At 52.0% G+C, this 27708-nt stretch overlaps 1 protein-coding gene across 2 annotated transcripts in view; it reads right to left on the bottom strand.

Annotated features, from left to right (window-relative positions):
* KCNJ3 (potassium inwardly rectifying channel subfamily J member 3) overlaps window positions 1-26057 on the bottom strand; it is a 37397-nt gene extending 11340 nt beyond the window's left edge. Inside the window, exons 1-3 of one of the 2 annotated variants that reach the window (XM_039380491.1) lie at window positions 25333-26057; window positions 19151-19367; window positions 463-1199 (exon numbers count right to left, since the gene is read on the bottom strand). In XM_039380491.1, the coding sequence (XP_039236425.1) occupies window positions 1102-1199; window positions 19151-19367; window positions 25333-26010 (993 nt within the window). In that variant the 5' untranslated portion in view covers window positions 26011-26057 and the 3' untranslated portion in view covers window positions 463-1101. Of the gene's footprint in view, window positions 1-462; window positions 1200-19150; window positions 19368-25332 lie in introns of those variants that run through there. The other variant, XM_027713522.2, reaches the window with a different exon arrangement.
* Between the last annotated feature and the right edge of the window lie 1651 nt (window positions 26058-27708).

The following is a 27708-nucleotide window of genomic DNA, read 5'->3' as shown; positions in this document are numbered from 1 at the left end:
GAGTGCTGCCTTCCCCTTGGAACATCACAGTTCCCAGCTCCATCCCCAGCATCTCCCAGCCTGGAACAGCTCCTGTCATGTATTTAAAATTAATGCACAGCTTAACAGCAGATCCCTGAACTAAACATAGCGTTTGCTGCTCAGGCACCGGCTTCAGCTGACAAACATTCCCTGCAAACACGTCAGGAGCACAGAACTTCCAGGGAAGAGAGGCATCAGTGCTGTCAGTGCTGGGGGGGACAACTGTCAGCCTGGATTTGGGGCTCTGAAAGGCTCTTCAGCAAACCAGACACACCTTATGTATAAATATACATATAGATACCAGTATCACCCAATTATAGAATCCCACAGTGGTTTGGGTGGGAAGGGAAATTAAGGATCATTTTTTCCCACCCACTGCCATGGGCAGGGACACCTTCCACTAGCCCAGGTTGCTCCAAGCCCTGTCCAACCTGGCCTTGGACACTTCCAGAGATGGGGCAGTGCAGGTCTCCCCCCTGCCATGCAGTGAGTGAAGCATCTCTGTGGTACCTCCCCAGCCTTCAGAGCTCTGCCTCTGCTCAGCTCGGGCTCTCCCTGGAAAAACTTCTAAACCAGCATCTTCACCCCTTCAGCAGTTCCCTGTTGTGTTTTTCCCCCTGGTAACACATCTCCTGATCTCTCCAGGTGACCCAGGTGGAACCCTGTCACCGGGTGCCCAGCTCAGAGCTGCTCCTTCCTTTGCAGCACCAGAGGAAACTAAAAATCCCAAAATACAACCCACCCAACGTTCCCTGGTGCAAAGGCAGGAGAGGCAGACAGAGCTCAGAGTTCCTGGCTGCTGCTCTCCTCCTCTGGCCCCGTTCTGGTTCAGCCCCAAAGCATCCAGGAGATAATACAGAGGCAAATGATTTCCTGCGGCGCGTGCAGGGGGGAGGCCGTTCCAGCAGCCAGGAAGGTTAATTAGTGACAATGTCTCTGGCAGTGTGATGTCACACAGCACATTCATTATTTCCATGTGCACCCCAGGAGGATAAATAAGCCACAGCTCAGTGCTGAGCTGCACAAACAGCCATATGCCTATGAGGGGTTTCTAATTTTATATACAACCCCCCTCTCTCCTTACGTTGCAACCACGCTGATCTGAGCTCTCACCAGGCTGAAAATCCTCGGAGTCTGGAGCATCTTTGCCATTTTAGGGAAAACTGTGACTTTTCTGTCTGAGGATTTGAAGAGCAAGTCAGTATTTTTGACATTCTGAATTTCACTCCAATCCTAAATGTCAGGGCACTGCTTTGCTTCCAGGGAAAAGACCTGTTGGGCTGCAGAGGTGCCTCCCCACCCTCAGGGACTCGCAGAACCACGGGACCATTCAGGTTGGAAAAGCCCTCCAAGACCATCAAGTCCAACTTTGGACCTTGTCAACTAAACCCTCCCACAGGCTGGGACCAGAGGAATCAGTAAGATGTGGTGTTTTGAGCTCTTTAGGTGAAAACCCCCACAAACCCCAGGTTCAAACCCAACAATTCACCACTTCCCACCACTTGTTCAGTTTTAGGTTAAACGGGAAAAACCAAACAAATGCAAGAAAAAAGCCCATGCAACAAATACACCCTTTTTCAGAGTGATTTAAAGCCAAGTGAGCCCAGACAAACACTGCTGGTTGTCAGCCTGGGATCTTCATGGATCAAACTGTAATTGCCCCTGTTTTGATCCAACAGCCAGAAAACACAGCACGAGGCTCAGCCTAAAAAGCTGATTTTATACTCCCAGCCTGAGTTAGAGTAAGAGCATTTCTCCAGAGGTCTCTGTGGTTCAAAAGGTGCTGGGAGGAGGGAAGGAGCAGGATGAACACACATCCCCAAGGCCAACTGCTCCCACCCGGCACCACGCTTGGAATAATCGATATTTTACCCCAGGCAAAGCTAAAGCCAAAGTATTTACCTGGATTTGGAAAGTTTATGCTCAGCCCCCGGAGGCTGAAGTGGAGAACACCCGACCCTGTAAATAAACACTGAATAATTTTGCCCTTGGCAGAGTTTTCCCCCCCTCATCCCTCCAAGGACAAACATCCATCCCCACACAGGTGGAATGATATCAGGTGGAGCAACTCATGTGTTTATAAAGTCCAATTTGCAGCTCCTTTATTCTAAAGAAAACACTGTTTTCCAGGTCTAACAGAAAATACACATTTTACTGAATCACCACTAACCTGACAAATAACAAAGTAAATGGTGTTTGCACATCCCATTCCCATTTTTCCCCCCTTCCTCTTCCTCCCTGTCATTTCTCCCTGTATTAAAAGGGTACAGAACTCAGGTACAGACACTTTAGGAACAGTCACTTTATTCCCCTTTTACTCACTTCTCTGTGTAGAGGTGTGAAAAGCCATTTTGGGCATTTCCAAGCTATTGTCCTCCTCTTCCTGGAAGATGAAACATTGGGAAACCAAAGGGAGAGACGGGATTGGCAGCTCTGGGGCTGCTGCTGCTTTTCTGGTGCAGCCCCTGCCCTAAACCAGGACGTGTCCATTCTCCACAGTCCCCTCCCCTTCCCTGCATTTTCTTCAGCAAATTATCCACATACACAGTCCCTGTCTCACACAGGGTCCCTGAGAGCCCCTTCCAGGGCCTAAAGGGGCTCCAGGAGAGCTGGAAAGGGACTTGGGATAAAGGATGGAGGGACAGGACACAGGGAATGGCTTCCCACTGCCAGAGGGCAGGGTTAGGTGGGATATTGGGAAGGAATTGCTGGCTGGGAGGGTGGGGAGGCCCTGGCCCAGGTTGGGCAGAGAAGCTGTGGCTGCCCCTGGATCCCTGGAAGTGTCCAAGGCCGGGTTGGACGGGGCTTGGAGCAACCTGGGCTGGTGGAAGGTGTCCCTGCCCATGGCAGGGGGTGGCACTGGATGGGCTTTAAGATCCCTTTCCACCCAAACCATTCCAGGATTCTGTGATCCTAATATTTATATTTTTACATCTTTCTGGGTAGCAGCCACTGCTGCTCATTTCATGTTTTTACCCCAAATCCACCTTAACCCCATGGACCTGCTTTGGATCGGAGAGGAAGGAGGTACCAAAGCAGGAGGCCACAACCACCCCATCCCATCTCCTCCCATCCCATCCCCTGAGCCCTCCCAGAGCCCCAGGGGCAGCAGCACAGCCAGAGCCCCCCAGTCCCTCTGTCCCAGCCCAGACCCACCTCTGAGCTCACGAGGAACCAGCACAGACCCTGAACAGAGATCCCACTGTGGAACAGGAATCCCACTGTGGAATGGGAGACCCCACTGCCTGTAGGTCCTTCCTGACCGTGTCTGTGTGGGTGCTGCTCTCAGGGGGATGTGCCCAACACTAACGAGCCATTAACTCCAATTAAAAGCCCCTGTGGGAGCAGAGCCCCGAGCCCAGGCAGTTTTGCTGATTAATTAATTCCTCCCCTCAGAGCCAGGTCCCCTGAGCCACAGCTCGCAGGGAACAGTATTTACCTTCATCTTACTCCTGGAGACGCATTCCTGGGGGGATATATACATCCAAACATGGAATTCCATGGTCTGGGTGGGAAGGGACCTCAAAGTCCATCCCATCCCACCCCTTGCCATGGGCAGGGACACCTTCCACCAGCCCAGGTTGCTCCAACCTGGCCTTGGACACTTCCAGGGATCCAGGGGCAGCCACAGCTTCTCTGCCCAACCTGTGCCAGGGCCTCACCATCTCAAGCCACAAATGTCCCCTGATATCCAGTCTGGAGTGGAAATATGGGATGGTTTCACTGGCATCACGGATCAAACAACATCCCCAGGTGTGTTTTTTTTGGGGAAGGTTTTAAAGTCTTAAGCTCTTCCAGGTGAAAAATAAATGAAAAATCCACTTTTGTTATGTATGAGGTGCTCGGTACAAAGCACTATATGAATTTTTCAGAGCTTTAAAGACCTGCCCAGGTCTGGCTGCTGAGCAAAACTGCACAAAACAGCCACGAGCAGGGAAATCTTGCAGGGCTTGAAAGGAAATATTAAATATAAATCTGTGCTACTTCATCACATTAAGCACTGAACATTAAGTCAGCAGCATTAAGTCAGCAATGTTCCACTGTGGGAAATTTCCTCCCCATTACTGGGGGAATTTAAAGCATCTGCAGCATAATGAGGAGGAGGGAAGGAGCTGGAATGCTGGGAATGTGCTCAGGTCTGTGTCCTGTTGGATGACTGCAGGGAAAATATGGGAAGTGTCACGGTATAAAATCAAAGGGCAAAAAAAAAAGAATCATGAACAGGGCTCTGAAGGGAAGTTTGGCAGTTTGGTACATTTGGAGAGCTCTATCTGGTACCTGATGGAGCAGCTGGAACCAAACACACTAGTCAGGAACTTGATCCTGGAATCCCAGGGTCATTTAGGTTGGAAAAGCCCCCCCAGACCATCGAGTCCAACCTGTGACCCATCCCCACCTAGTCACCCAGCCCAGAGCACTGAGAGCCATGGCCAGGCCTTCCTTGGGCACAACTTGCTCAATCCATTTATGACAGAAGCTGTGGCTGCCCCTGGATCCCTGGGAGTGTCCAAGGCCAGGTTGGACGGGGCTTGGAGCAACCTGGGCTGGTGGAAGGTGTCCCTGCCCATGGCAGGGGGTGGCACTGGATGGGCTTTAAATTCCCTTCCCACCCAAACTGTGCTGTGATTCCATGATCTTTATCATCTTTGCACTCCAAGGACACAATTTTAACTGCCAAGTTGTTCCAGTTCTTGGTTACTCCAACCCCAAAAACACTCCAGAAGCCAAAATCAGCCCAATCCCCACATCCAGCCCCCGTTAAAGCACCGTGGGTTCCCTGGAGAAACCCAGTGCAAGGCCCTGACCCAGCCAAAGGCATGGACAGGAGGGAGACAGAGAGACCCCCCCAGCCCAGCCCTGGCCTGACACGTGTCCTTAATCCCCAGCAATTAGTCCTGCCGTGTCCTGGGTTATTCCTGCAGGAGCTGGGAGCCTCTGCTTTGTGCTGACTGATCCTGCTGCACACACAGGTCGATACCTTAACGAGGAGCCCAGGAAATCTCATTAGAAAAATCACTGCTCCAAGAGGCCACCTCATTTTGGCCCCATCCATCTCTGCATTTCCCTGCTCTCCCTCCTGAGATCTGTCCAAAGGAAACAGGAGGTGATTCCTGATGGGATTGGGGTCCCTGACTGACACTGCAGCAGCTGTGGGACCTCACAGCACCCCAAAGTCATCACCCCCACAGAATCTCAGCATGGTTTGGGCTGGAAGGGAAATTAAGGACCATCCAGTGCCACCCCCTGCCATGGGCAGGGACACCTCCCACCAGCCCAGGTTGCTCCAGCCTGGCCTTGGACACCTCCAGGAATCCAGGGGCAGCCACAGCTTCTCTGGGCAACCTGTGCCAGGGCCTCCCCACCCTCCCAGGGAAGGATTTCTCCATAATCTCCACTGTAAATCAACCCTCCTGCAGTTTGAAGCTGTTCCCCTTGTCCTTGTCACTCTCCCTGGATCCTCATAATTTCTGACCAAACCTGAGCAGGAAGAATCCTCCCAGGAAATAAATGGAATAAATCTCCAACAGCAGGAAGGGTCTGAACCCAACAGGCAGGGCAGGGGCACGGAGCAAACCCAGGGGGTGATTCCCAGCCCTGCCACAGCCTCAGCCAGACAAGGGCTGAGCCAGCTCCCACCCCACAGCCAATAACTCTGCACAAATCCACTTCATGCACCATTTTACTGTCTGGGGGCAGAATTGGCTGGTTCTTTGTTGGGTTTTTTTTGTCCTGCCAGTTCTAATGTGCTTGGAAAATTTGTGTATTGGCAGGAAGTCAACTCCTTGGCATAGGTAGGATAAAAAAATAGAAGAGAACACGATATGCAGTAAAAAAAAAACATTTAAACGGACCATGATATGAATTAAAAAAAAAAAGAAAACTGCCCAAGATATGCATTAAATATCAGTGCCAATTCCAGGGAGGCACGTGCTGCTGACAGGGAATTAATCAAATTAATCAGGGGGGTGATGTGTGTGCTAAGGTTCTGCAGCCCAGTGTGAGCACAGGGAACATCCCAAGGGATGCAGATCCACAGGCCAGCGCTGCCCCTGCAGCAGCACCTCAGGTCCCTGTGCCCACTCAGGGGGTGATCCTAAAACTCCCTGGCAGGAGGGGGGTTCAGGCTCTGCTCCCAGGGAACAAGGGACAGGAGGAGAGGGAACGGCCTCAGGCTGTGCCAGGGGAGGCTCAGGTTGGACATCAGGAGGAATTTCTCATGGAAAGGGTGGTGAGGCCTTGGCAGGGGCTGCCCAGGGAGGTTTGGAGTGCCCACCCTGGAGGTGCCCAAGGCCAGGTTGGACAGGGCTTGGAGCAACTTGGACTAGTGGAAGGTGTTGGCAGGATGGGCTGAAGCAGCCTGGGCAGGGGATGCAAAGGTGCCACGTTGGAGTTTCTTTCCATAAGGAATCCAAAATAACAACTCCTATCAAAACCCTTCCACACCGTGGCCACTGGATGCTGAACAAGCACAGCTCCTCCTAACTTTCACTAAGAAATTCACTGTTAGATCCCAGACAATTATTTTTTTTTTTAAAAATCAAACTTTCTGGGACTTCTGAGGCGAATTCCATGAGCTCCTCAACATCCTTCCATGGAAATACACAGAAATTGTGCTAAATGCTTCTCAGTATTTCGGGATCCTCAGCCCATTAAGAGACACTTCAGCAAGTCATACCTGAGAGGAGATGGAAATCTGGTAGGACTAAGAAAAAAACGTTCTTTTTGCAATGTTAATTCCCCCTCTTTTGCTTGGATTTCTCTCCCCACCTCCCAGGAGCGCTGGGAATGCACAGCTGGGGACCGGGAAAGCAGCAGCCACAAAAAGCAAAGGGAGGTTTTTTTTTTGTCTACCAACTTGCCAAAATATATTTTCCTCCAAGCAAAGACCAAGCATGAAAAATTGCAGTCTTAGGAGTTAATTGACTGGAAAGTTATAAATAACTGGAAGGGGAGAATTAGAGCTGAAGTGCAGAACTGACCCTGTCAGCGGGAACAGCTGGGAGTGAGAACCTCCCAACAGGAATAACAGAGCCAGCCCTAATCCTGAACTGCACAGGGCACTGAACAGGGTAAAACCCAGGGAATCATGGAATCACAGCAGGGGCTGGGTTGGAAGGGACCTCAAAGCCCATCCAGCCACCCCCTGCCATGGGCAGGGACACCTTCCACCAGCCCAGGTTGCTCCAAGCCCCGTCCAACCTGGCCTTGGACACTTCCAGGGATCCAGGGGCAGCCACAGCTTCTCTGCCCAACCTGGGCCAGGGCCTCCCCACTCTCCCAGCCAGGAATTCCTTCCCACTATCCCATCTCTCCCTGCCCTCTGGCAGTGGGAAGCCATTCCCTGTGTCCTGTCCCTCCATGCCTTGTCCCCAGTCCCTCTCCAGCTCTCCTGGAGCCCTTTAGGCCCTGCAAGGGGCTCTCAGCTCTCCCTGGAGCCTTCTCTTCTCCAGGGGAACCCCCCCAGCTCTCCCAGCCTGGCTCCAGAGCAGAGGGGCTCCAGCCCTGGAGCATCTCCGTGGCCTCCTCTGGACTCTCTCCAGCAGCTCCACGTCCCTGTGCTGCTGTTCCCAGGGCTGGAGCAGCTCTGCAGGGGGGTCTCACCTGAGGGGGCAGAGGGGCAGAATCCCCCCTGCCCTGCTGGTCACACTGAGTCCAGAGGCACCTGCACACTCTGATCCAGTGCCCTGCTCTTGGCAATCACATCCTACCCCCCTCCCATCAACTCCCCAGGATCTGGTCTGAAATCATAGAGGTTCAGACCCCACCACTCGAACCAGGAGGGCTGAGTTTCTCTGCAGTGAGGTTTGGGATTTGTTAACGTGCTGCACAATATGTTCAAGGGCTGCAGAGAGTCAGTAAGGACGAGAAAAAAAGACAATGAGCCTCTGATAAATCCTGCAATTGGAGGAGGAAGAGCTGCTCCAGCATCCCCAGCACCCTCTCCCAGTGCTGATGACACACACAGATAAAAACCCTTTGAACCCCTTCACGGTCACTAATGAGCTTATTTTTGACTTCAAGATTAACTCAGTGCAACGAGCCAAGATGATGATCTGAACTGGATGCCTCCAATAGCAGATCAGTCCTAAATAACTTGGACCTTGTCCAGTGGGATGAGTCCTGAGTGCAGGCAGGAGCCGGGACCGGGCAGGGGCTGCAGCCCCCAGCCCCAGGAGCATCGTGCCCACAGGGCTCAGCCCCACCCTGGGGCACACAGCCCGTCCTCCTCACCCCTTCCTGCTCCACCTGCTCCCCCCAGATCCCACGAAACCAACCCAGCCAGGGAAGGGAGGTGGGAGGACGAGCCCCCCCAGGGAGGGTGTCACAGCCTCCTGCACTGCAGGAGCCTCCAGGCTGTTCCCAGCCCCAGCACAGTTTCTCCTCCCTAAAATCCTGAACTCCTGATGACATTTTGGATGGCTCCCCTGAAACATCACAGCGTTTTACCCACGACTTCTTCCCCTTCTCCTGCCAAAGGATTTTATCGTCATTTACTTGGTTGGAAGGAGCACTAAGTGGAGGTTTGATTGTGTAACACACAAAGAGCTAAAGCAGCCCTTTGCTTCAGCTTCAACTTCACCTCAAAAAAAAAACCCCAAAGAAAGAGCAGCAGACACACAACAAGGCTCTGAACAGAAACCACCACTATTTTATGTCACCCATAAAAACCCTGAGCCCCCAGTTGGTACCAAAACCTTCAACAACCCCCCCGTGTTACAGTGCTGTAAATAAAGAACAGGGAGCACAAAGGTATCCAGGACAAGGGCCAGGTATCCATGGAAAAGACAGCTGGGCATTTTCTGGCAGGTTTTAACAGCCAGCACATCTGCCAGAGGCAGGTACCCTGCTGAAGAGTATTTAAACAAAAGATAAATAACACTTCAGAGCCATCAGTTGGCTGCTGACAGAATCGACAGCACCAGCAATAATTCATGGAGGGGAAGTGGCCAGGGAAAGGCTGGATTTCCAGGTGATGCAGGGTGTTAAATAAGGAGTGGAAATAGGCTGCTACATAAAAATAATGGCTCAGGCTTCAATACAATAAACAAAACAGGCTGGTTTGGGTTGGAAGGGACCTCAGAGATCAGCTCCAACCCCCCAACACTCTCCCCCCCAGCACAAGCCAAGGGCTGGGCCAGGCTGGAGATCCCCAGTGGAGACAAGCCCATGATTAATAAACCCCAGCCCTCCAAGAGACAGAGTCAGCAGGTCATTCCTCATCTTCCCAGAGCTTAATGGCTGTAATTCCATTGTTCCTGCCTTCTCCCCTGGTTCAGCATTGTTCCTGCTGCCCTCCATCCCCTCCTCCCTCATCTCAGAGGACTCTTCCCTCCACCCTTCCCACCAGAAAGGCCACATTCCCTTTTTTATGTTTCATTTACAGACCCACACGGGGAGGATTTAGTCTGAATTTCCAAAGGGTGAAGTGCAGCTACTTATTTCCATTTTTTTCCCCCCAGAATTAAACAATTTCCAGCTACTGGCCACCCATTTTCCCACCAAACAACCTGTTTCTCTGTACCTAAAGCAGCAATTGAGATGCATCCACAAAATATCATAAAATTCTGGAGTGGTTTGGGTTGGAAGGGTCCTTAAAGCTCATCTTTTTCCAACCCCCTGCTCTGAGCAGGGACATTTCTCCTGGAATGCTTTATGCTCCAGCTCAGGATGAGCATTTGGTGTCTTCCCAGCCAAATTCTCAGGCAAAAGAGTAAAAACCTTTGGGTTTGTGACAGATGAGATTGAAGAGCAAGAAAACCACCTGAAGACTGAAGGAGGCTGATGCTCAGCAGTGACTGCCCAGAATTTCCAAGTAATGAAAAGGTAGAAGGAATTTTTTAATTTTGAAGACAATGAACATTTCTGATCATGTGGAAGAAAGGAACAAAGTACAAACTGCTCTAACCCCTTGTTTTCATCAATGCAATATGAATTAATCCTGATTTACAAACTGAAGTCAAGCCAGAAGGGCTTCACTGAGCTGCTCAGCAGCTGCAACCCCTTCCCAGGAATTACCAGTATTTCCAACATCAATTTTTGACCCTTGATGTTAAAAATATTTGCTGATTTCCCCCCCCATCACTCCCCTGCTGCCTCAGAAAGGGACAACACCGACACTCCCATCACATGGAGCAGCTCCTGGATCCAGACATGCTCCAGTGAGGAGGAAGAGGAAGGGGACAGGTCATTACACCCCATCAGGTTCACTCCACATCCCAAAAAAAACCACTGCACAAAGCAAGAAAACAATTTTCATCAGCCAGAAGAGAGCAGGGTTGAAGCAAGGGCCAAAATGGATTTGTCAGAGCAAATCAGGTCAAATGGGCTTAATTTCCTTCCCAGGCAGAGGGACAGGGCTGCTGAGGGGACAGAGCTGGGCTGCTGCAGGGATCCAGGGTGTTTGAAGTGTATTTTGCAGTAAAATTGAAAAACTGGAGGAAAAAAAATGAGATATATGCAAAATATCAGGAAATTATACAAGTGCAGCTCTTGGAAGTAGGAATTTATTTGCTGCACTAATAGAAAAGGGAAGATTTTCCTTTTATCTCCCAGTTAGTTCCATTTAAAGCAACAGCCTTGCTGGGAACCCCAGCCTGGTCTCCATAGGATCATGGAATGGTTCAGTTGGAAAAGCCCTCCAAGATCACAAAGTCCCACCATCCCCCAGCACTGCCCAGGCCACCACTGACCCCTGTCCCAAGGGCCACATCCACAGGGCTTGGAAATCCCTCCAGGCACGGGGACTCCACCCCAATTCCATGAAGGAATTGTCCCTGACACCCAACCTGCCCCTCTCCTGGTCATTTCCAGGCCATGAGCCCCCAGGTGAGGGAGGGTGTGAGGAACCTGCTGGGAGCTCAAATATTTAGGAACATGCAAAAATTGCACCAGCAATTAAAATGCTTCCTGAATTCAGCCCAAATCAGCCATCAACAGAGGAGTATTTTCATCCCTGGTCCAAAGTATTCTGCAGGACCTGTTTATTTAAGATGTGCAGTGCCCCACTTCCTCATGTGGGAAATAAAATGCCCCTCAGGTTCCTGCTGGCTCAAACTCAGATTCTGGCACAACCCACAGGAGTTGAGCAGGGCTTTAAGCTGATGTTGTCCAACATCATTGTCCTGTCTCCAGCACTGGGGCCATTGCAGACAAAGAAATATGAAAAATCCCTAAATCATTTATCCAACTCGGTAGAGAGGCAGCAACGGTGAGAGGACAAGAAAAAAAATGATCTCCAATTTATGGTTATTAACAGAAAAAACAAGTGGCAAGAAACTGGCCCAGGCTGCCCAGAGAAGCCTCTGAATCCCTGGGAGCGTCCAAGGCCAGGTTGGACGGGGCTTGGAGTAACCTGGGCTGGTGGAAGGTGTCCCTGCCCATGGCAGGGGGTGGCACTGGGTGATCCTTAATTTCCCTTCCAAACCATTCCCTGATTCTAAGAAACAGCACAAGCTGAGCACTGCAGAGTTTTCTTTGCTCCTGGATTTCTCCAGGAGGAGCTGTCTGAGTCTATATTTAGGCAGCCCCCCCCCCCATCCAGCAGAACCCCCACAGCCTCACCCCCAGGAGACACTCAAGCCCTTTGCCTTCACATTTCCAGCTCCACCAGCGACATCTCACCCCTGTCCCCCCACCCCAACCCCACACATTCCAGCTGCAGGACACAGGGAACACTCACAGGAACTGGATATTCCTATTCCCCCTCCCATCCCACTCCAGTTCCTGCAGCACAGGGCAGGTCACTGTCAGAGATCCAGGTTTAGTTCCCTGGATGGCTGCACATGGCACTGACCCGGAGATCAGCTCCTGCTCAGCCCTCCAGCACTTATCCATGGAAAAAAATGGAGCTACACGTGAGGACTGCTGGTCCAAGGTCCCCCTGTGGCAGCACAGGATCAGCACAGGGAGCTCCTTCGAGCAGAAGGAATTCTGGTTGATCAGGTGTGAACAAGGATTCCTTGCACAGACATGACTCTGAGGAATCACCTGCCCCCTTTCCTGGCCGAGCTGATGGTGGCTGTGCTGCCCCTGAGCAGCAGCTGCAGGAGGGCAGAGGGAAGCTGGTGCTGAAGGTCCCAGGCCCAGCTCATGCCCTCTGGCTGTGCCAAACCTCTGACTTTGCCCACACCACCAACCCAGACTGGTTTTTCCACTGAGGGATTTTACGTAACAGCAGCACTGGAAAGAGCTGCTGAACTGCCAAGACGTGGGATTTTTAATTGCTATCTTACCGTGTTTAGGTTATGCCTAAAAAATATTAAAAATATAAATAAGTAAAGAGAGAAAAAAGCCACTTTGGTGATGTGAAATTGCTGAGTTGTTCTTTTCCTGTCACCTTCCCCCTCCTGATGTCTCAGCACCCAGAGGTGCTCCTGGGCAACTGGGTCTAGGTGGCCCTGCTGGAGCTGTGGGGCTGGGCCATGGGACCTCCAAAAGTCCCACCCAACCTCAGACATCTTTCAGTCTGTGGGATTTGGCAGAGGAGTGGTTTGGAAAGGTGGATTCCAGGAGATTCAGTCACCCCTGAGGAACCACCCCGGTCCCGTCCCACCAAGGCAGGACACAAGGACTCCCCCACCAAAGACCTCGACCTACAGGTGACTCCACACTCCAGATCCCTGCTCCCAACAGATTCCTGCCATTCCCAGGCCAAGAGAGGCCTCCAGAGTGATCCAAGGCAAGGCATCCCCCATCCCTGGGGGAGCAGCACCAGCACAGGGGATGCTCTGCAAGAGGCAGCTCTGGACTGGGAGCTCCTGAGCCACCTCTCCACCCAAACTGCTGCCCTGTCCACACAATGAGATGGGTGATTCCTTAGGAACACCGAGACCTGCTCACAAAAACTGCTGTCAGACAGTGGGGAAGGAGAGGATGAAGATGGACAACCCAGCAGCTCTCAAGTGATGCAGTATTTGGATACCACTCAGTTCCTCCACCATCTCCAGAGGGTTTTCCCTCTTCCATCCTTTGCCCACATTTGTGCAAAAAAAAAAACCCAACCCAGAATCTGAATGGCAAGACAAAACCAAAATAAGTATATTGACCTTTAAAGGTCCCTCCCAACCCAAGCCAATCTATAATTCCATGATACTTTACACTCCACATTTAAAGCTGTACATTTGTATCGAGGTTTCTTCAAGGCAAAGCAACCCTGAGAACGGCACACGAGAAGAACACTTTGAAATGGTTGTAGAAATGATCTAAATGCTGTTAGTTCTCAGATCTGTGTCACAGCTCTTTGTTCCCTGAGTTGTTGAGTTCTGCCATCACCCCCATGTATCTGTTGCTGAGGGAAACCTTCCTGTGGAGACCCACGGCTCCATAATTCAAATTACTCATGTTTTTAAAAGTAAAACCAGTGGAATAAGCCTTTGATGCCATCTCTATTTATTTAATTAAAAAGCCTGGCAGGCTGTTTGATTTCTTTAATCAGAAAATGATGTTAAAAGGTTTCCGAAGTAGCATTTAATGAGTTTGAAGAAGGGATGCACATCCCATTCCTGCCAGGTTTTGTACAACCCAGGTTCTTATTCAGTGCTCATTTTTTAGCAATTTTAGAGGCCTACTGATAAGTCACAGGATAATACAGGCATTGTAAAGGGCTGTGTAATCCTAAACACATCCAGAAGGAGAATCCAGGGGGAAAGTCAAAGCTTGTTCTCCCCATGAGCACCCCCAGGAAGGTTTGACAGCAGAGCTTCACATTCCCATCACAATAATGTGAGATGAGAACAATGGGTTGGAAAATAAACACTCTGTCCTTCAAAATTACATGTTATCAGAATAACAGAGGGCTTGAAGATCTATCAAAATAAATCCCAAATGATCAGCAATTACCCTTGTGAATCCCAACCATCCTTGGGTCCTGAAAAGCCATTGGAACACAGCTAGGAAACGCTCCAAAAATGGGAACAAACCCAATGGTAGAGCCAGCACTGAGCATCCTCCAGCATTCCCAGGGAAAGCTCCTGGACCTGGTGTTGGGATGACCTCAGAGCACTCCCCACACAGGAGTTTTAGGTCACAGAATCCCAGACTGGTTTGGGTGGGAAGGGACCTTAAAGCCCATCCAGTGCCACCCCTGCCACGGGCAGGGACACCTTCCACCAGCCCAGGTTGCTCCAAGCCCTGTCCAGCCTGGCCTTGGACACTTCCAGGGATGGGGCAGCTACAGCTTCTCTGGGCAACCTGGGCCAGGGCCTCCCCAGCCTCCCAGCCAGGAATTTCCCCCGATATCCAACCTAAATCTTCCCTCTTTCAGTTAAACCCCCTTGTCCTGTCACGAGGAGAGGCAGGAGCCCCCTTCAGTCACCTCAGGCATCCTGGGCTGTGACCCCTCCTGTGACCTCACAAAAAATCTGCCTGCTGAGATGTTTTGCCAAAAGAAAGGGCTGGTTGGAGAGGGCCAAGTCCCCCTGGGAGGGGAAGGAGAGCCTGGCTTTGCCCAGCACAGCCCTGATGCCCCAGGGAGGTCCAGGAGGGGTCAGAGGCCCCAGGTTCCTTCCCTCCCTCCCTCCAGGGATGTGCTGCCTCTGCTCCCCACTTTCCACATCTTATTATCCAAACAACCTAAAACCTGTAATTAAGGAGGGTAAGGAAAGCATAAAGAAATGTTTATATATCCAGAAATTAAAATTTCAGTGATGAGGCAGTAAATTAACTTAATCAAGTTGGGAGGCATCTATGAGAAATCATTTTTATATGGTTTAATGAGAGAAGGCATTGGAAATGGTGATTTTAATCAGCCAACTGGGATTTATAAGCAAGAAGATCCTGCTTAAACAACTCATTAGACAGCTCCAAAAAAATCTTTACTGCCTCTGCAGACAGTCAAAACAAAATTTATTGTGTGTATTTACTAATTCCCTAAACCCCTCGGCGGTGTCGCAGATCAAAAGTCAACGGATTAAAGCAGGAAAGAAAGAGGGGAAAAAATCTCCATAAGCACCTGCTGGAGCAAAGCAAGAAGTTCCAAGTCCAGATGAAAAGACAGACATGGCTCAAACCAGCGATATCTGGCTCCTAAATCCCTGTTTATTATAAATATAGAGAGGGAGAAACACTCGACACCTTCTAATCTGTGTTGTAATTTGTGAGGGACTTGCACCCTGGTGATAGCGCAGGACTGGAATGAGAATAACATGGAAAATGGGGAAGTTAATGGGATCCTTCATCCTGGGATTCTGCGATTCCCTGATTTATCAGCCCCTCTGCCTGGCTGTCCAGCCAGGAGTGGTGGCACAGGAGCCAAGGGGCACATCCAGTGCTGGGGAAAACTCCTCCTAAAACTGCTGCTCTGCTCAGCAACATTCCCTGCTTGGGAAGGCAGATCCAAGCGGAATTAACTGGTTTTATAAGGAAACATTAGAGCTGAGTCCAATTCTAAACACAAAAGGTAGTTTCCTAGGCACCATTTCACAGAACCACAGAACAGTTTGGGTCAGAAGGGTCCCTGAGGATCACCCCATTCTGAGTCTCAAAATCCAACACAATTTCAATTCAACTCAATGACACAGAATGATGAGGATTTTTTTCCTGCAGTAACTCATTTGAGGGGATTGAAAACCACTACAAAGGCAGCTGTACAGGCTGAAAGGTAAAAGTTCTTCCCTCTGCACTAAACATCTGGTTTCCTCGTGGGATGCAAGAGAAAACCCCGGTAGGAGCAGGGGTTGGAGCAGACTCACCCTCCAGGGGCTGCTCTGAGACCTGCACAGCTTTCACTCCCAATTAAATTCACTCTGCTCCCAGTAGGACCAACAGAACGTTGTGATTGTACCTCAAAACTCAAAATCAAAGGCAACACAGCGAGGTCTGGGACAGCAGCAGCGGGAAGGGACCTCTGTGGGAAATTGGGAGGCAGCAGGAGCATCTCCTGAGGAACCAGCTGGGCTGATCTGCAGCACAGCACCCCACACAACCCCACCTTCCTCTGCTCAGCCTGGGCTTTGACCTCAGGCTGCTCCTGCTGGGCTCGACTGGACCAGACACAAAAGGACCCCTCAAACCCTCCTCCCACTCTCTTCCCATCGGTCCCCACCTCAGACACTCCCAGCTGGAACTTCAGCTGCAAAACAACCACAGTTTATCAAATCTTCCTCCGACCTGCTCCCCACAGGACCCTCCTGATCCCTTGAGGTGGCCCCTGGTGGGACCCAGGGATGCCCCCAGCCCTCTCCCACCCCTCAGAACCCACCAGAAAAGCCTTCCCACATGCACGACCTACTCACTGCCTTTCCAAGATAAAAAAAACCACCAAACAAGCCCTGTTTTCACACCAACCCAAAAATAGCTCCCTGGTTCCCAAACGACTGCAAGTTATTTCTGTTCCTTCCATGCCAGCAGAGACTGGAGGCTCGTGTGGCACCGCTGGCACCATGGGACAGGGGACAGACAGCCAGGACAAGGACACACAGCCCTGGTCTCCCAGCAGTTCCACCTCCAAAACATTGACAAACACGGACTGCACACGGATCACTGGCTGTTCCCAGAGCACAACCTCTGCCTTGCCAGATGTTTGGGCTTTAAGGTGACTGACAGGAGAGGTGGGAAGTGAAATAAGGAATGTGCTGGGAGAGCACCAGGATAGAGGTGGGTCCTGCCTTCCTGCAGGTTTTAACCCTCCTGAAGTGTCCACTTCTCCTCCCTTACAAAAACCCAGCATCCTCAGATGGGATTGTCCCTTCCCTCACGTCCTCCTCTCCCACACCCGAGCCAGGCTCAGCACAAGGGGCTGCTGGAACCACCCATGGAAGGCAGAGCCCTGGAGGAAGGATTTTCCCCTCCTCTCCATCACCTTCACCCTCTGACCCCCTCCTGCCATCCCTGGTCCTCCTCCAGCCCTGTCCTCTCCTCCTCCCTCATTTTCTCCCACTGAAAGGTTTTTTTCTAACTTTAAAACCCTTTCATCCCTTCATGTTTTATCAAGATAGAGCACATTTTGCTCTATTTTGCCCAATATTCAGCTCATCTCACAAAACTAGGTCACGAAATTCGCAGCTTATACGAATTAGGCTTTAAAGACCCAGAAAATCCCTCTTTTGGTTTTTTTTTTTTCCTCCTTTCTCTGTACAATTTCCAGGTCTAAAATATTTACCAAAACAAACCCAAACACACCACTTTGTTTTAAAATTCCAAGAGTTATTTACAAAATAACTTGTCCTCCGCTATTTTGTTTGAAAACTATTCTACAAAGAATAAAAACAAGCCACTGTGCATGTTCTGGGCTGCAGGTGAGCCCTGTAAAGCTTCCACCCCAGCAGGGAGGTTTTATGGAAATAGCAGAGAATTTTTGTGGAAATATCAAGGAGTTTTTATGGAAATATCAGGAGGGTTTTGTGGAAATATCAGGGAGTTTTAATGGAAATATCGGGGAGTTTTTATGGAAATATCAAGGAATTTTTATAGAAATACGAAAGTTTTTATGGAAATATCAGGGTGGAAGAGCACAGAGGATTCCACTGTGCTGTCCCAGCCTCCCTGGGACCAGGCTGAGCTGCAGCCTGAGGCTCTTGGATGTGCAAGGAAAAGAGGATGGAAACACTGGAACACCAACATATGGACCCAAAAATGATCAAAGCTATTCTGAACATTCCCTGGGGCAGGAAGCAGGCTGGGAAATGAAGGCATGGACTCGCTGGCTGCAGGAGCATCACAGCCCATGTGATGGGATCATCATCAGCCTGGGCTGAGCTGGGGGCACCACGTTCCCAATCCCCCCCCAGAGCATCAGCACAGCACCAGAACATCCAGGGAGCACCAAAACCCTCCACCTTGGTAACACCCACACTGCCAAAAACCCTCCAGGGGCCACAGTTTGGAGGGAAACACAACTTTGGCTGCCCTTCACAATTCTGTGCCACGCTGAATTACTCCAAACTTCATCTTTTTTTTTTAAAAAAAAACAGGATTAATGAAATTTTGGACCCTATTTTCTTGTTACTAGACCTCGTAGGAGCCTGATACACCAACTCATCCATGCACAGCAACTTTGGTCCAGATAATCCAACAGAATTAATTATCTGAAAAAACAGCCTTCAAAGATCAGGTGTCCATAAATCACCCAGGACAAAGCTCAGAGTCAGGTGTGATGTTCACCTGTTCACCTGTTATTCTGATGGATAGGTGATTGCTAGTTGCACATTTTATTCCATTTCTAACCACACTTTCTCGTATTCCACCATTTATTGCACAACTGAACACGTATATTCCAAAAGGGATGTTAATGGCAGTGACTTGCCACAGAAACATGGGGTTGGAGTCTTTCAGTAATTGGAACAATCAGCTCAGCTCTTCCAGCAGTGTTAGTGCTGAGGTGACAAACAAATGGCACTTTTTCACTCTCTGAATTTGGGACAGGCTGGCTCCTCTCCAGTTTGGACACTTTTTCAGAGTATTGCTTTGGGAACATCATTAAATAAAACCTCCTTCTGGGTAAAATCCAACCACCCCTTGAATTTTTTAAAAGAACAGGTGATGTCCATGAGGTCCTGGGGGATGTTTCCTGCTTTAGCTCCACACAGTCCCAGAACATGCTGAGCTGGAAGGACCCACAAGAGCCCAACCCTTAACCCTGCATGGGCCCATCCCAAGAGTCACCATGTGCTGAGAGGATCATCCCACTCGTAACTCCCGTGGTTGTGTCACCACACAAATGCTGAAAAGCATTTCAGAAGGATATCTGTGAGCACCCAGGTGTGCAACACTTGCACAGGTGAGATGGGAACCAGGACAGGAACACTGAGCCAGGAATTCCCCCCCATCCCTGTTTCCTGCCAGCTGGGAACAGTGTCCAGGCCCGGCAGTACCTGGGAAGAGGGGCTGAATTGTTCTCCCTTCTGCAATCCTTGGGGTTTTTATTTTTTTTCCTTCCCCCCTGCTTTTTGTTCCTTCTATTTGCCTTTCGTTTCCTCTTTTTTCTCCCATTTTTTTTTTCCTTTCCTTATTTCCCTTTTCCCCCCCCCCTTTTTTTTTTTATTTTTTTTCCTTTTCTTTTCTCTTTTTTTATTTTCCTCCTGCTGGCACACAGCCGGTGTCCCACACAGGCAGTTCCCCTCCCTGCCCCCGGGCCCTGGAGCCCCCCTTTCCCAGCGCAGCCCCGGGGGCTGTGCCCCCCACGCTCACTCACCCGTGGTCTCCACGATGCCCTCGAGGATGACGACGATCTCGAACTGCTCTGTCTGCATGCTGCGCTGGGACAGGTCGTAGAAGGGGCTCTTGGAGTCTATCACGTGGCAGATGGTGAGGGGGGACACCAGGAACAGCTGGTCAGCCCCGGTGCTGAAGCCCACGTCCAGCTCCAGCTGATCCAGAGGCAGGAACTCGCCCTCCGGGGTCTGCCGGGACTGGGGAGGGAGAGGCAGAGGCAGGGAAGGGGGTCAGGAGCAGGTTGGGAGTGGGAACGGGCTGCCCAGAGGGGTTGGGGACATCCCTGGAAGCGTCCGAGGCCAGGCTGGAGCAACCTGGGATAGGGGAAGGTCTCAGGAGGTGGGACAGGATGGGCTTTAAGGTCCCTTCCCACCCAAACCAGTCTGGGATTCCGGGATCACTGCTGGGATGACCATCACTGAGACACCCCTGCAGCATCCCACATCCCATACCCCGTATCCCACACCCCATATCATCCCACACCCCACACCACCCCACACCCCACACCATCCCACACCCCATATCATCCTACACCCCATATCCCACATCCCAGTGCTCTGCACCACCCACCTCACCAGGCAAACCCTGCTCCAGCCACAGGGCCGTGCCAGAGGTGGGAGCCCAGCACTGGCAGAGGAGGGGGGGATTATTTCCAACACATATTTTACTGCAATCACAGATCCAGGCCCTGGAAAACCACTGGCCACCCACAGGAATGGTGGCTGTGCCACCAACCCACTGCATCACCCACCAGGAGAGGGAGAAGCTGGAGGGACCTTAAAGCCCATCCAGTTCCATCCCCTGCCATGGGCAGGGACACCTTTCACCAGCCCAGGTTGCTCCAAACCCTGTCCAGCCTGGCCTTGGACACTTCCAGGGATGGGGCAGTGCTGGGTGGACAGTTCTGGGTGTCCCTGATGCCCCAGTGTCACCCACAGTGTCCCACCATTCACAGCCACGTAACAAAGCCATAAAATGCCACCTAGAGCTGAACCCTCCAATCCCAGCTCACAGTGCCACACTTGGCATCCCTAATCCATAAGGAGCCCTGCTCAAACACCCCCTCTCCAGCTTTTATTCCTTCTCCCTGAGTTATGAATAGGCAGGAACAGAACATTACAGCCCATCCTGGTCATTACTTTTATTGCAGAATTTCCCATTATTTCCGTTCAGATTTTAAAAAGGAGCTTTAGGAACTGCTGTGGTTGTCGTGCAGAGCCAAACCCAGCATTAAATCACTGCCTGGGATGCCTTTCCATCCTTCCCCACATCTGGAGCCGAGGTGAAAATTCCCACATTGAGCAACTCCACTGACTTAAATGGGATTTTTTACAATCTCAAGGCATCAGACAGAGCCAACAGGATTATGAGCCTCGCTCGGGACTGGGGTTCTATTTTTAAACCTTCCCCTGAGTGGTGCTGGGCTGGGAGCAGATCAACCCCCAGACAAGCAATTGGGTGTCTCACTCAACTCTGGGCTCCCGTTTTTGGGTGTGAAAGTGCAGATTTGCCAGCCCTGCCCCCGTTATCCCATCCCAGCTCCCACAGCCCTAAAGGAGCCCAGCCACAGCCAGGGCACAGCTGCACAAACATCCACCTGCAGGGCTGGGCTCCTTCCCTCCCCACAGAGAAGGTTTCAATAAAAAGGCAAGAATCCCATGGGAAAAGCAGCAAATAATTCCTGGGAGCAGCTCCAGGCAGGGAACTGCTCCCATGGACAGCCCACGGTTGGAAAACGCTGATCCAGGCACGGGGAGGGAGGGCTGGGGTGCTGTGGGTGACACTGGGGACACCCAGAACTGTCACCCAGCACTGCCCCTGGATCTCTAGGAATGTCCAAGGCCAGGCTGGACAGGGATTGGAACAACCTGGGATAGGGGAAGGTGTCCCTGCCCATGGTAGGGGGTGGGACGGGATGAGCTTTAAGGTCCCTTCCCACCCAAACCATTCCATGATTCCATGATCTCAACAGGTGAAACAGTGATGGAAAAGGAGAGTTAAAGACAATGTGGGGCTTGAGGGACTCAGCACAGTCCAGGGAAATGGGATGAGCTCCAGAGGGGGGAAGGAAATCCCAGAATCACAGATTCCTGCAGGCTGGAAAAGCCTCCAAGAGCATCAGGTCCAACCCTCCCCTGGCACTGCCCCCTGTCCCCAGGTGCCACATCCACGTGGATTTTACATCCCTCCAGGAATGGGGACTGCCCCCCTGCCCTGGGCAGCTATTCCAGTGCCTGACCACCCTTTCCATGGACAAATCTCTCCTAATATCCAATCCAATCCCAGATTAGATTCCCAGGGCCCCACCCCCTCATCCTGGAGCTCGTGGGATTCCCAGGGAATCCAGCACATCCATCCCAAACCCTCCTGGGTGGCACTGCAGGGAAATCAGGTGTTCCACGAGCCAGCTGGGATGTCACACACTCCAAGTCCCACTCTGCTCCCAGGGATTTGAGATGGAGTTAGGAAGTTAAAATACAGATAAATCAAGTATTATTTTACACCTCCCCTGAATCCCAGGAAATATCCAACCCCAGCCAGGCTGGAAGAATTCCTAAAGGGACTGTTGAGCTATTCAAGCCCATAATTCGTCCAAGAAATGACCTTGAGTGAGTCGTTTGCCCCAAGAAATGAGGGAGGAAAGCTTAGGAATTCTGAAGGTCATTTGAGTTCTTTACAATCCTAAAAATCTATTACGAAATCAATAATTTACAATTAATATTACAACAAACAAGGCTTTGCACTGATTTGTCACTGTTGAGGCTTTGGGTTTGGTTTCTCTCTGGTGTGGTTTGAGCTCACCAGGAAAAACAAAGAAACATTAAACAGAGTGTACTGGGATTTCCAATTCCACACGGTTTTGCAAGGAAAAGAACCTTTTATAGGGAGAAAAAATAGCATTTCAGAAGGATATCTGTGAGCACCCAGGTGTGCAACACTTGCACAGGTGAGATGGGAACCAGGACAGGAACACTGAGCCAGGAATTCCCCCCCATCCCTGTTTCCTGCCAGCTGGGAACAGTGTCCAGGCCTGGCACTACCTGGGAAGAGGGGCTGGATTGTTCTCCCTTCTGCAATCCTTGGGGGTTTTATTTTGTTTTCTTCCCCCCTGCTTTTTGTTCCTTCTATTTGCCTTTCGTTTCCTCTTTTTTTCCTCCCATTTTTTCCTGTCTATTTTCCCTTTTTCCCCCCTTTTTTATTTTTTCCTTTTATTTTCTCTTTTTTATTTTCCCTTTTAATTTTTTCCTTCCCCATTTTCCCTTTCTACTTTCCCTTTTTTGTTTTTCTTTTTCCTTTGTATTTCCCCTTTTCCCCTTTCTCACCTTTTTCCTTATTTCCCTTTTTCCCTTCTATTTTCTTTTTTTCCTTATTTCCATTTTCCCCTTTTATTTTCCTTTTTTCTTTTCATGTTCCTTTTATTTTCCCTTCCCCCCCTTTTCCTTTCTCTTTTTATTTTCTTCTCTTTTATTTTTTTCCCTTTCTCCCTTTTGTTTTCCCTTTCCCCCCATTTTCCTTATTTCCCTTTTTTCCCCCCCTTTATTTTCCTTTTTTCCCTTTCCCCCCCCCCCCTTTATTTTCCTTTTTTCCTTTTATTTATTTCCTTTTTTGTCCCTTTTCTGTTTTTCCCTTTTTCCCCCCAGGAAGGCTGGCCAAGCACTGCTTCCCCCCTCCCAGCCAAGGAAAGCTCCATGCATGGACATTTTATAGGGAATATGCAGAGCCAGCTCCACCTGTATCCCTGGAAAAGCCACATTTTACCCTTTATTCCCTTCTCCCTCCCCATTCCCAGCTGCTCCCACACCCAGAGTTGATTCCTCTGAACCTGCTCATTCACATTTCAAACCCAGGGAATTTTTTTGGAGCCACACTAAGTTTTAAGCTCCAACTTTTAAAATTCCCCCTGAGGCACTTCAAGACACACGAAAAAAGGGCCATTTTTGAAATGTTATAATGGACATGACTCGTTTTTGCTCTTTAATATCTTTAAATATATTTTGAAAAGCTTTAAAGCTCCTAAAGAGCTTTAATAGTTCTATTACATATATAATATTATATATCAAATGGCTCTCTATATAAGAGTTAAACTATATTTAGGGAGAGCCCCTCAGCTCGGCAGCAAAGGGCACTGCTGGATGCTCCTTATTATATTTATATATTATATAAATGCATATTTACACATCACTATTAAATATTGTTAAATATATGGTGTAAAACACATCAATATTATTGAATATAGATTAAAGGTATGTTTTATGTTATATAAATAAATGATATTATGCTGTAATGTTATTTTCTATATATTTATACATCTTTGATGTGATATTTCACAGTGTTAAAGCCATTACAGGGCTGTTTTGGGGGTTCTTTAGGAGCTCTCCCCCTCCTTTGGGCACAGGATTTAGGGGCTCTGGGGGGGTTCTGCAACCCCCAGCCCTGACATCCTGACTGCCAAATCCCACTGGAAACATGGATTTGGGGCAAAACAGGACAACTTCAGGAGCCCCCGATGGGGGATGAGCTTCTGCTGCCAGGGCAGAGGGGAGAGAGGTGGGGGGACCCAAGGGGGATCACCCCGGGCAGGGGGACCCTGCCCAGCCCTGCATGGCACCCACACCCCGGGGAGAGCACCCACACCCAGAGAGAGCACCCACACCTGGAGAGAGCACCCACACCTGGAGAGAGCACCCACACTCCGGGGAGAGCACCCACACCCCGGGGAGAGCACCCACACTCCGGGGAGAGCACCCACATCCCAGGGAGAGCACCCACACCCAGGGAGAGCACCCACACCTGGAGAGAGCACCCACACCTGGAGAGAGCACCCACATCCCGGGGAGAGCACCCACACCCAGAGAGAGCACCCACACCCCGGGGAGAGCACCCACAATCCCTGCCCAGCATCCATCAGAGGGCAGGACACCCACCCCGAGGGCAGGGCACCCACATTCCCTGCAAAGCACCCCAGATTCCCTTCCCAGCACCCACCCCGAGGGCAGGATACCCACATTCCCCGCAGGACACCCACCCCAAGGGCAGAGCATCCACCCGAGGGCAGGGCACCGACATTCCCTTCCCAGCACCCATCCCGAGGGCAGGGCGCCCGTATCCCTGCCAGGACACCCACATTCCTTGCACAGCACCCATCCTGAGTGCGGGACACCCATCCCCAGGGCAGGGCACCCATCCCCTGCCCAGCACCCACCTGAGGGCCGGGGCACCCCTCGGGATGCTCTGCCTGCGGCAAACGTCACCCGAGCCGGCCCCTTCCACCCCCTCCATCCTGCCGCCCTCTCCCCTATGGATCAGATGGATCCGCGGCCGCTGGAGCGACGCTCAAGCAAACACTCGATTTTTCCAGGGCCACTGGCAGGGTTTTCCACGTCTAACCCCGGCACGGAGTTCACGCTCCGCAGAAACAAAAGTTCCGCCTGGCTGGGCTCGGGGTTGCCCAAAAGCTCAGGATTACGCCCGGAAGGCAGAGAGCTTTCTCCTCACCGGCTCGCCCAGGAATTCGAGCTACAAAGGATTTACTTGTCAGGGAAACGGAGCGTTTTATAGGAATCTATAAATATGCATTTAAATCCTGCGCTGAAGAGCAGAATTATCTCCAAGGAAGTTGAGACTCCTGGTGGCTCAGCCCGCAGCCTGAGGCTCTCGGAGGTGGTCCCTGCTCCAGGAGAACAGGATGGGAAGGCTGGGATAGCAGCAGAAGGACCCAAAAATGATCCAAGATCATCTCGTTCCAAATCTTGGCCCCGGGCAGGGCCACCTTCCACTAGATTAGGTTGCCCCCAACCCAGGGACAAGGGGGCAGCCCCTGGCAGGAGGGAGGGATGGCACAGCTCTGGGACACGGAGGGGGTGGTGGGATGAGGTGGTGGGATGTCCCCAAGGGACCAGTAGCGGGGCCACGGGGCCACAGGTTTTTCACAGAATTATTAAGGCTGGAAAAGCCCTCTAAGACCATCGAGTCCAACCATCCCCCAGCACTGCCAAAGCCACTGCTGACCCATGTCCCCAAGTGCCGCATCCGCACAGCTTGGAAATCCCTCCAGGGACGGGGACTCCAGCTGGGACTCCCTGGGCAGGACAACCCTTCCCATGAAGGAATTTTCCCTACTACCCAACCCTTCCCTGCGCGCCCCGGGGCCGCGTCCCTCACCTTGAGCAGCTTGCAGCGGATCTGCGCCGAGACCATGTGGCTGTTGCGGAGGTTTCCCACGCGGAACATGAGGGTGAGCTTCCCGTCCCGCATGGAGATGGCGGCGTGCTCGCTGAACATCAGCGTCTCGGCCCTCTTCTTGGGCTGGGACATCTTGATGAACATGCAGCCGATGAGGAAGGCGTCCACGATGGAGCCCAGGATGGACTGGAAGAGGAAGAGGATGATGCCCTCGGGGCACTTGTCGGTGATGTAGCGGTAGCCGTAGCCGATGGTGGCCTCGGTCTCGATGAAGAAGAGGAAGGCGGAGGGGAAGTTGTACACGTTGGCCACGCAGGGGGTGTAGCTGTCGTCGTGCGCCTTGTTGAGGTCGCCCCGCATGTAGGCGATGACCCACCACATGGAGGCCATGAAGAGCCAGGCCACCGTGTAGGTGAGGATGAAGATGAAGAGGTTCCAGCGCCACTTGAGGTCCACGAGGGTGGTGAAGAGGTCGGACAGGTAGCGGCTGGTCTCGCCGCCCAGGTTGCCGTGCTGGACGTTGCAGCGGCCGTTCTTGTCCACGAAGCGCTGGCGCTTCCCGCGGGGGGCGGCCCTGGGGGGCGGCAGCCCCGCTCCGCTGGCCGAGGTGCTCACCACCTGGTAGTCGTCCCCCAGCTTGCGCCGCAGCGCCGACATGCTCCGCGCCCCCCGCAAAGCCCCGCCGAGCCCCCGCAGCCCGGCCCGGCCCCGCGGAGCCTCCGCTCGGCGCCGCCGCCGCCGCCGCCACCCACGCGGAGCCGCCGGCAGCGGCCGCGGCAGCGGCACCGCCCCGGGCCCGCAGCGACCGCCCCTCCCGCACCGCCCCTCGGTACCGCTCACCCCGCACCGCCCCTCGGTACCGCTCACCCCGCACCGCCCCTCGGTACCGCTCACCCTGCACCGCCCCTCCCGCACCGCCCCCTGGCACTGCCCACCCCGCACCGCCCCGGGCCCGCAGCGACCCGCCCCTCCCGCACCGCCCCTCGGGTACCGCTCACCCTGCACTTCCCACCGCAACGCCCTCCGCACCGCCCCCTGCACTGCCCACCCTGCACTGCCCCGCGATCCGCCCCCCGCACCGCCCCCCGCGCACTGCCCACCCCGCACTGCCCGCCGTGCTCTGCCCCTCGATCCGCCCCGCACACCGCCCCCGCGCAACACCGCCCGTGTGACGCCCCTCGCGATGCTCCGCACACCGCCCCCCCGCACCGCCCCCCGCGCACTGCCCCTCCGCAACAGCCCCTCGAACCGCCCCGCGATCCGCTCCCCGCGATCTGCCCCTCCTTCCCCATCCCGCAGAACCGGCCGGGAGGGGGCCAGGGGTGAGAGGAGATCAGGCACCCCCACTCCTTCCTAATATTTTATTATTTTATTTTATTTTATTTTATTTTATTTTATTTTATATTTTATTATTCATTTCCCACTCACGGGCATTCCACGGGGTCACGGGAACCAGCATCAAAGGGGTTAAAATTGGTGGCTTAGGGGTGGTGAGGGACTGGCACATTCCCATCCCACTCCCTGCCATGGGCAGGGACACCTTCCACCAGCCCAGGTTGCTCCAAGCCCCATCCAGCCTGGCCTTGGACACTTCCAGGGATCCAGGGGCAGCCACAGCTTCTCTGCCCAACCTGGGCCAGGGCCTCCCCACCCTCCCAGCCAGGAATTCCTTCCCAATATCCCATCTATCTAAGAAGTCCATGAAAATGATGCAGTCAGAAAGTCCCACAGGGTGGATATTTGCAAACCAAAGCAGAGCAGAAGCAGGTCCAGGACTGTGTCATCACCCCTGTGCTTGGCACACGAGTGCCAGTGGGGCCAGTCCTTGCATCCATCATTCAAAAGAGAAGGGCGTGAGCAGGATTTTGGAGAGCAGCCCAAGATGAGAACAAGCAAACAGCAGCAAGATCCTTCCATGCAGCGCAGCCACAAAGCTCAGCCCCGGTTGGGACTGGTGGGCAGTGGAAAATCAGTCCAAAAATTCCGATAAATACACATGGAATCACGGAGCCGTTCGGGCTGAAGGGACCTGGCGATGCTCCGAAGGGTCACACTGATCCCAGGGCCCTTCACTCCTCACCTGCTCCTCCTCCTGCTGCTCCAGGGCCGCTGCCCACCCGTGCCACCCTCGACCATGTGCCAAGGGGTGCGCAGGGAAAATGGGGATTGTCGGCTTTCACTTGTGCAATAAACCCAAGCACACCTCGTTTTCTCACCATTATCCCTTCACCTTCCTCGGAGTTGGTTTCTGAGGATTTTTCCTGCCACTGCATTTCTGCTTCATGCTATTTTTTAATTTTGTTGGAAAATGAATTCAGTTTTCCCAAGATGAGTCTCACTTTGCTGTTTTCTACT

This window comes from Pipra filicauda, unplaced genomic scaffold (assembly GCF_003945595.2).
Source record: "Pipra filicauda isolate LSUMZ 115617 unplaced genomic scaffold, ASM394559v2 scaffold196_size3971931_pilon, whole genome shotgun sequence".
In the NCBI taxonomy this organism is placed as follows: domain Eukaryota; kingdom Metazoa; phylum Chordata; class Aves; order Passeriformes; family Pipridae; genus Pipra; species Pipra filicauda.
This window is presented reverse-complemented; position numbering and strand designations above follow the sequence as displayed.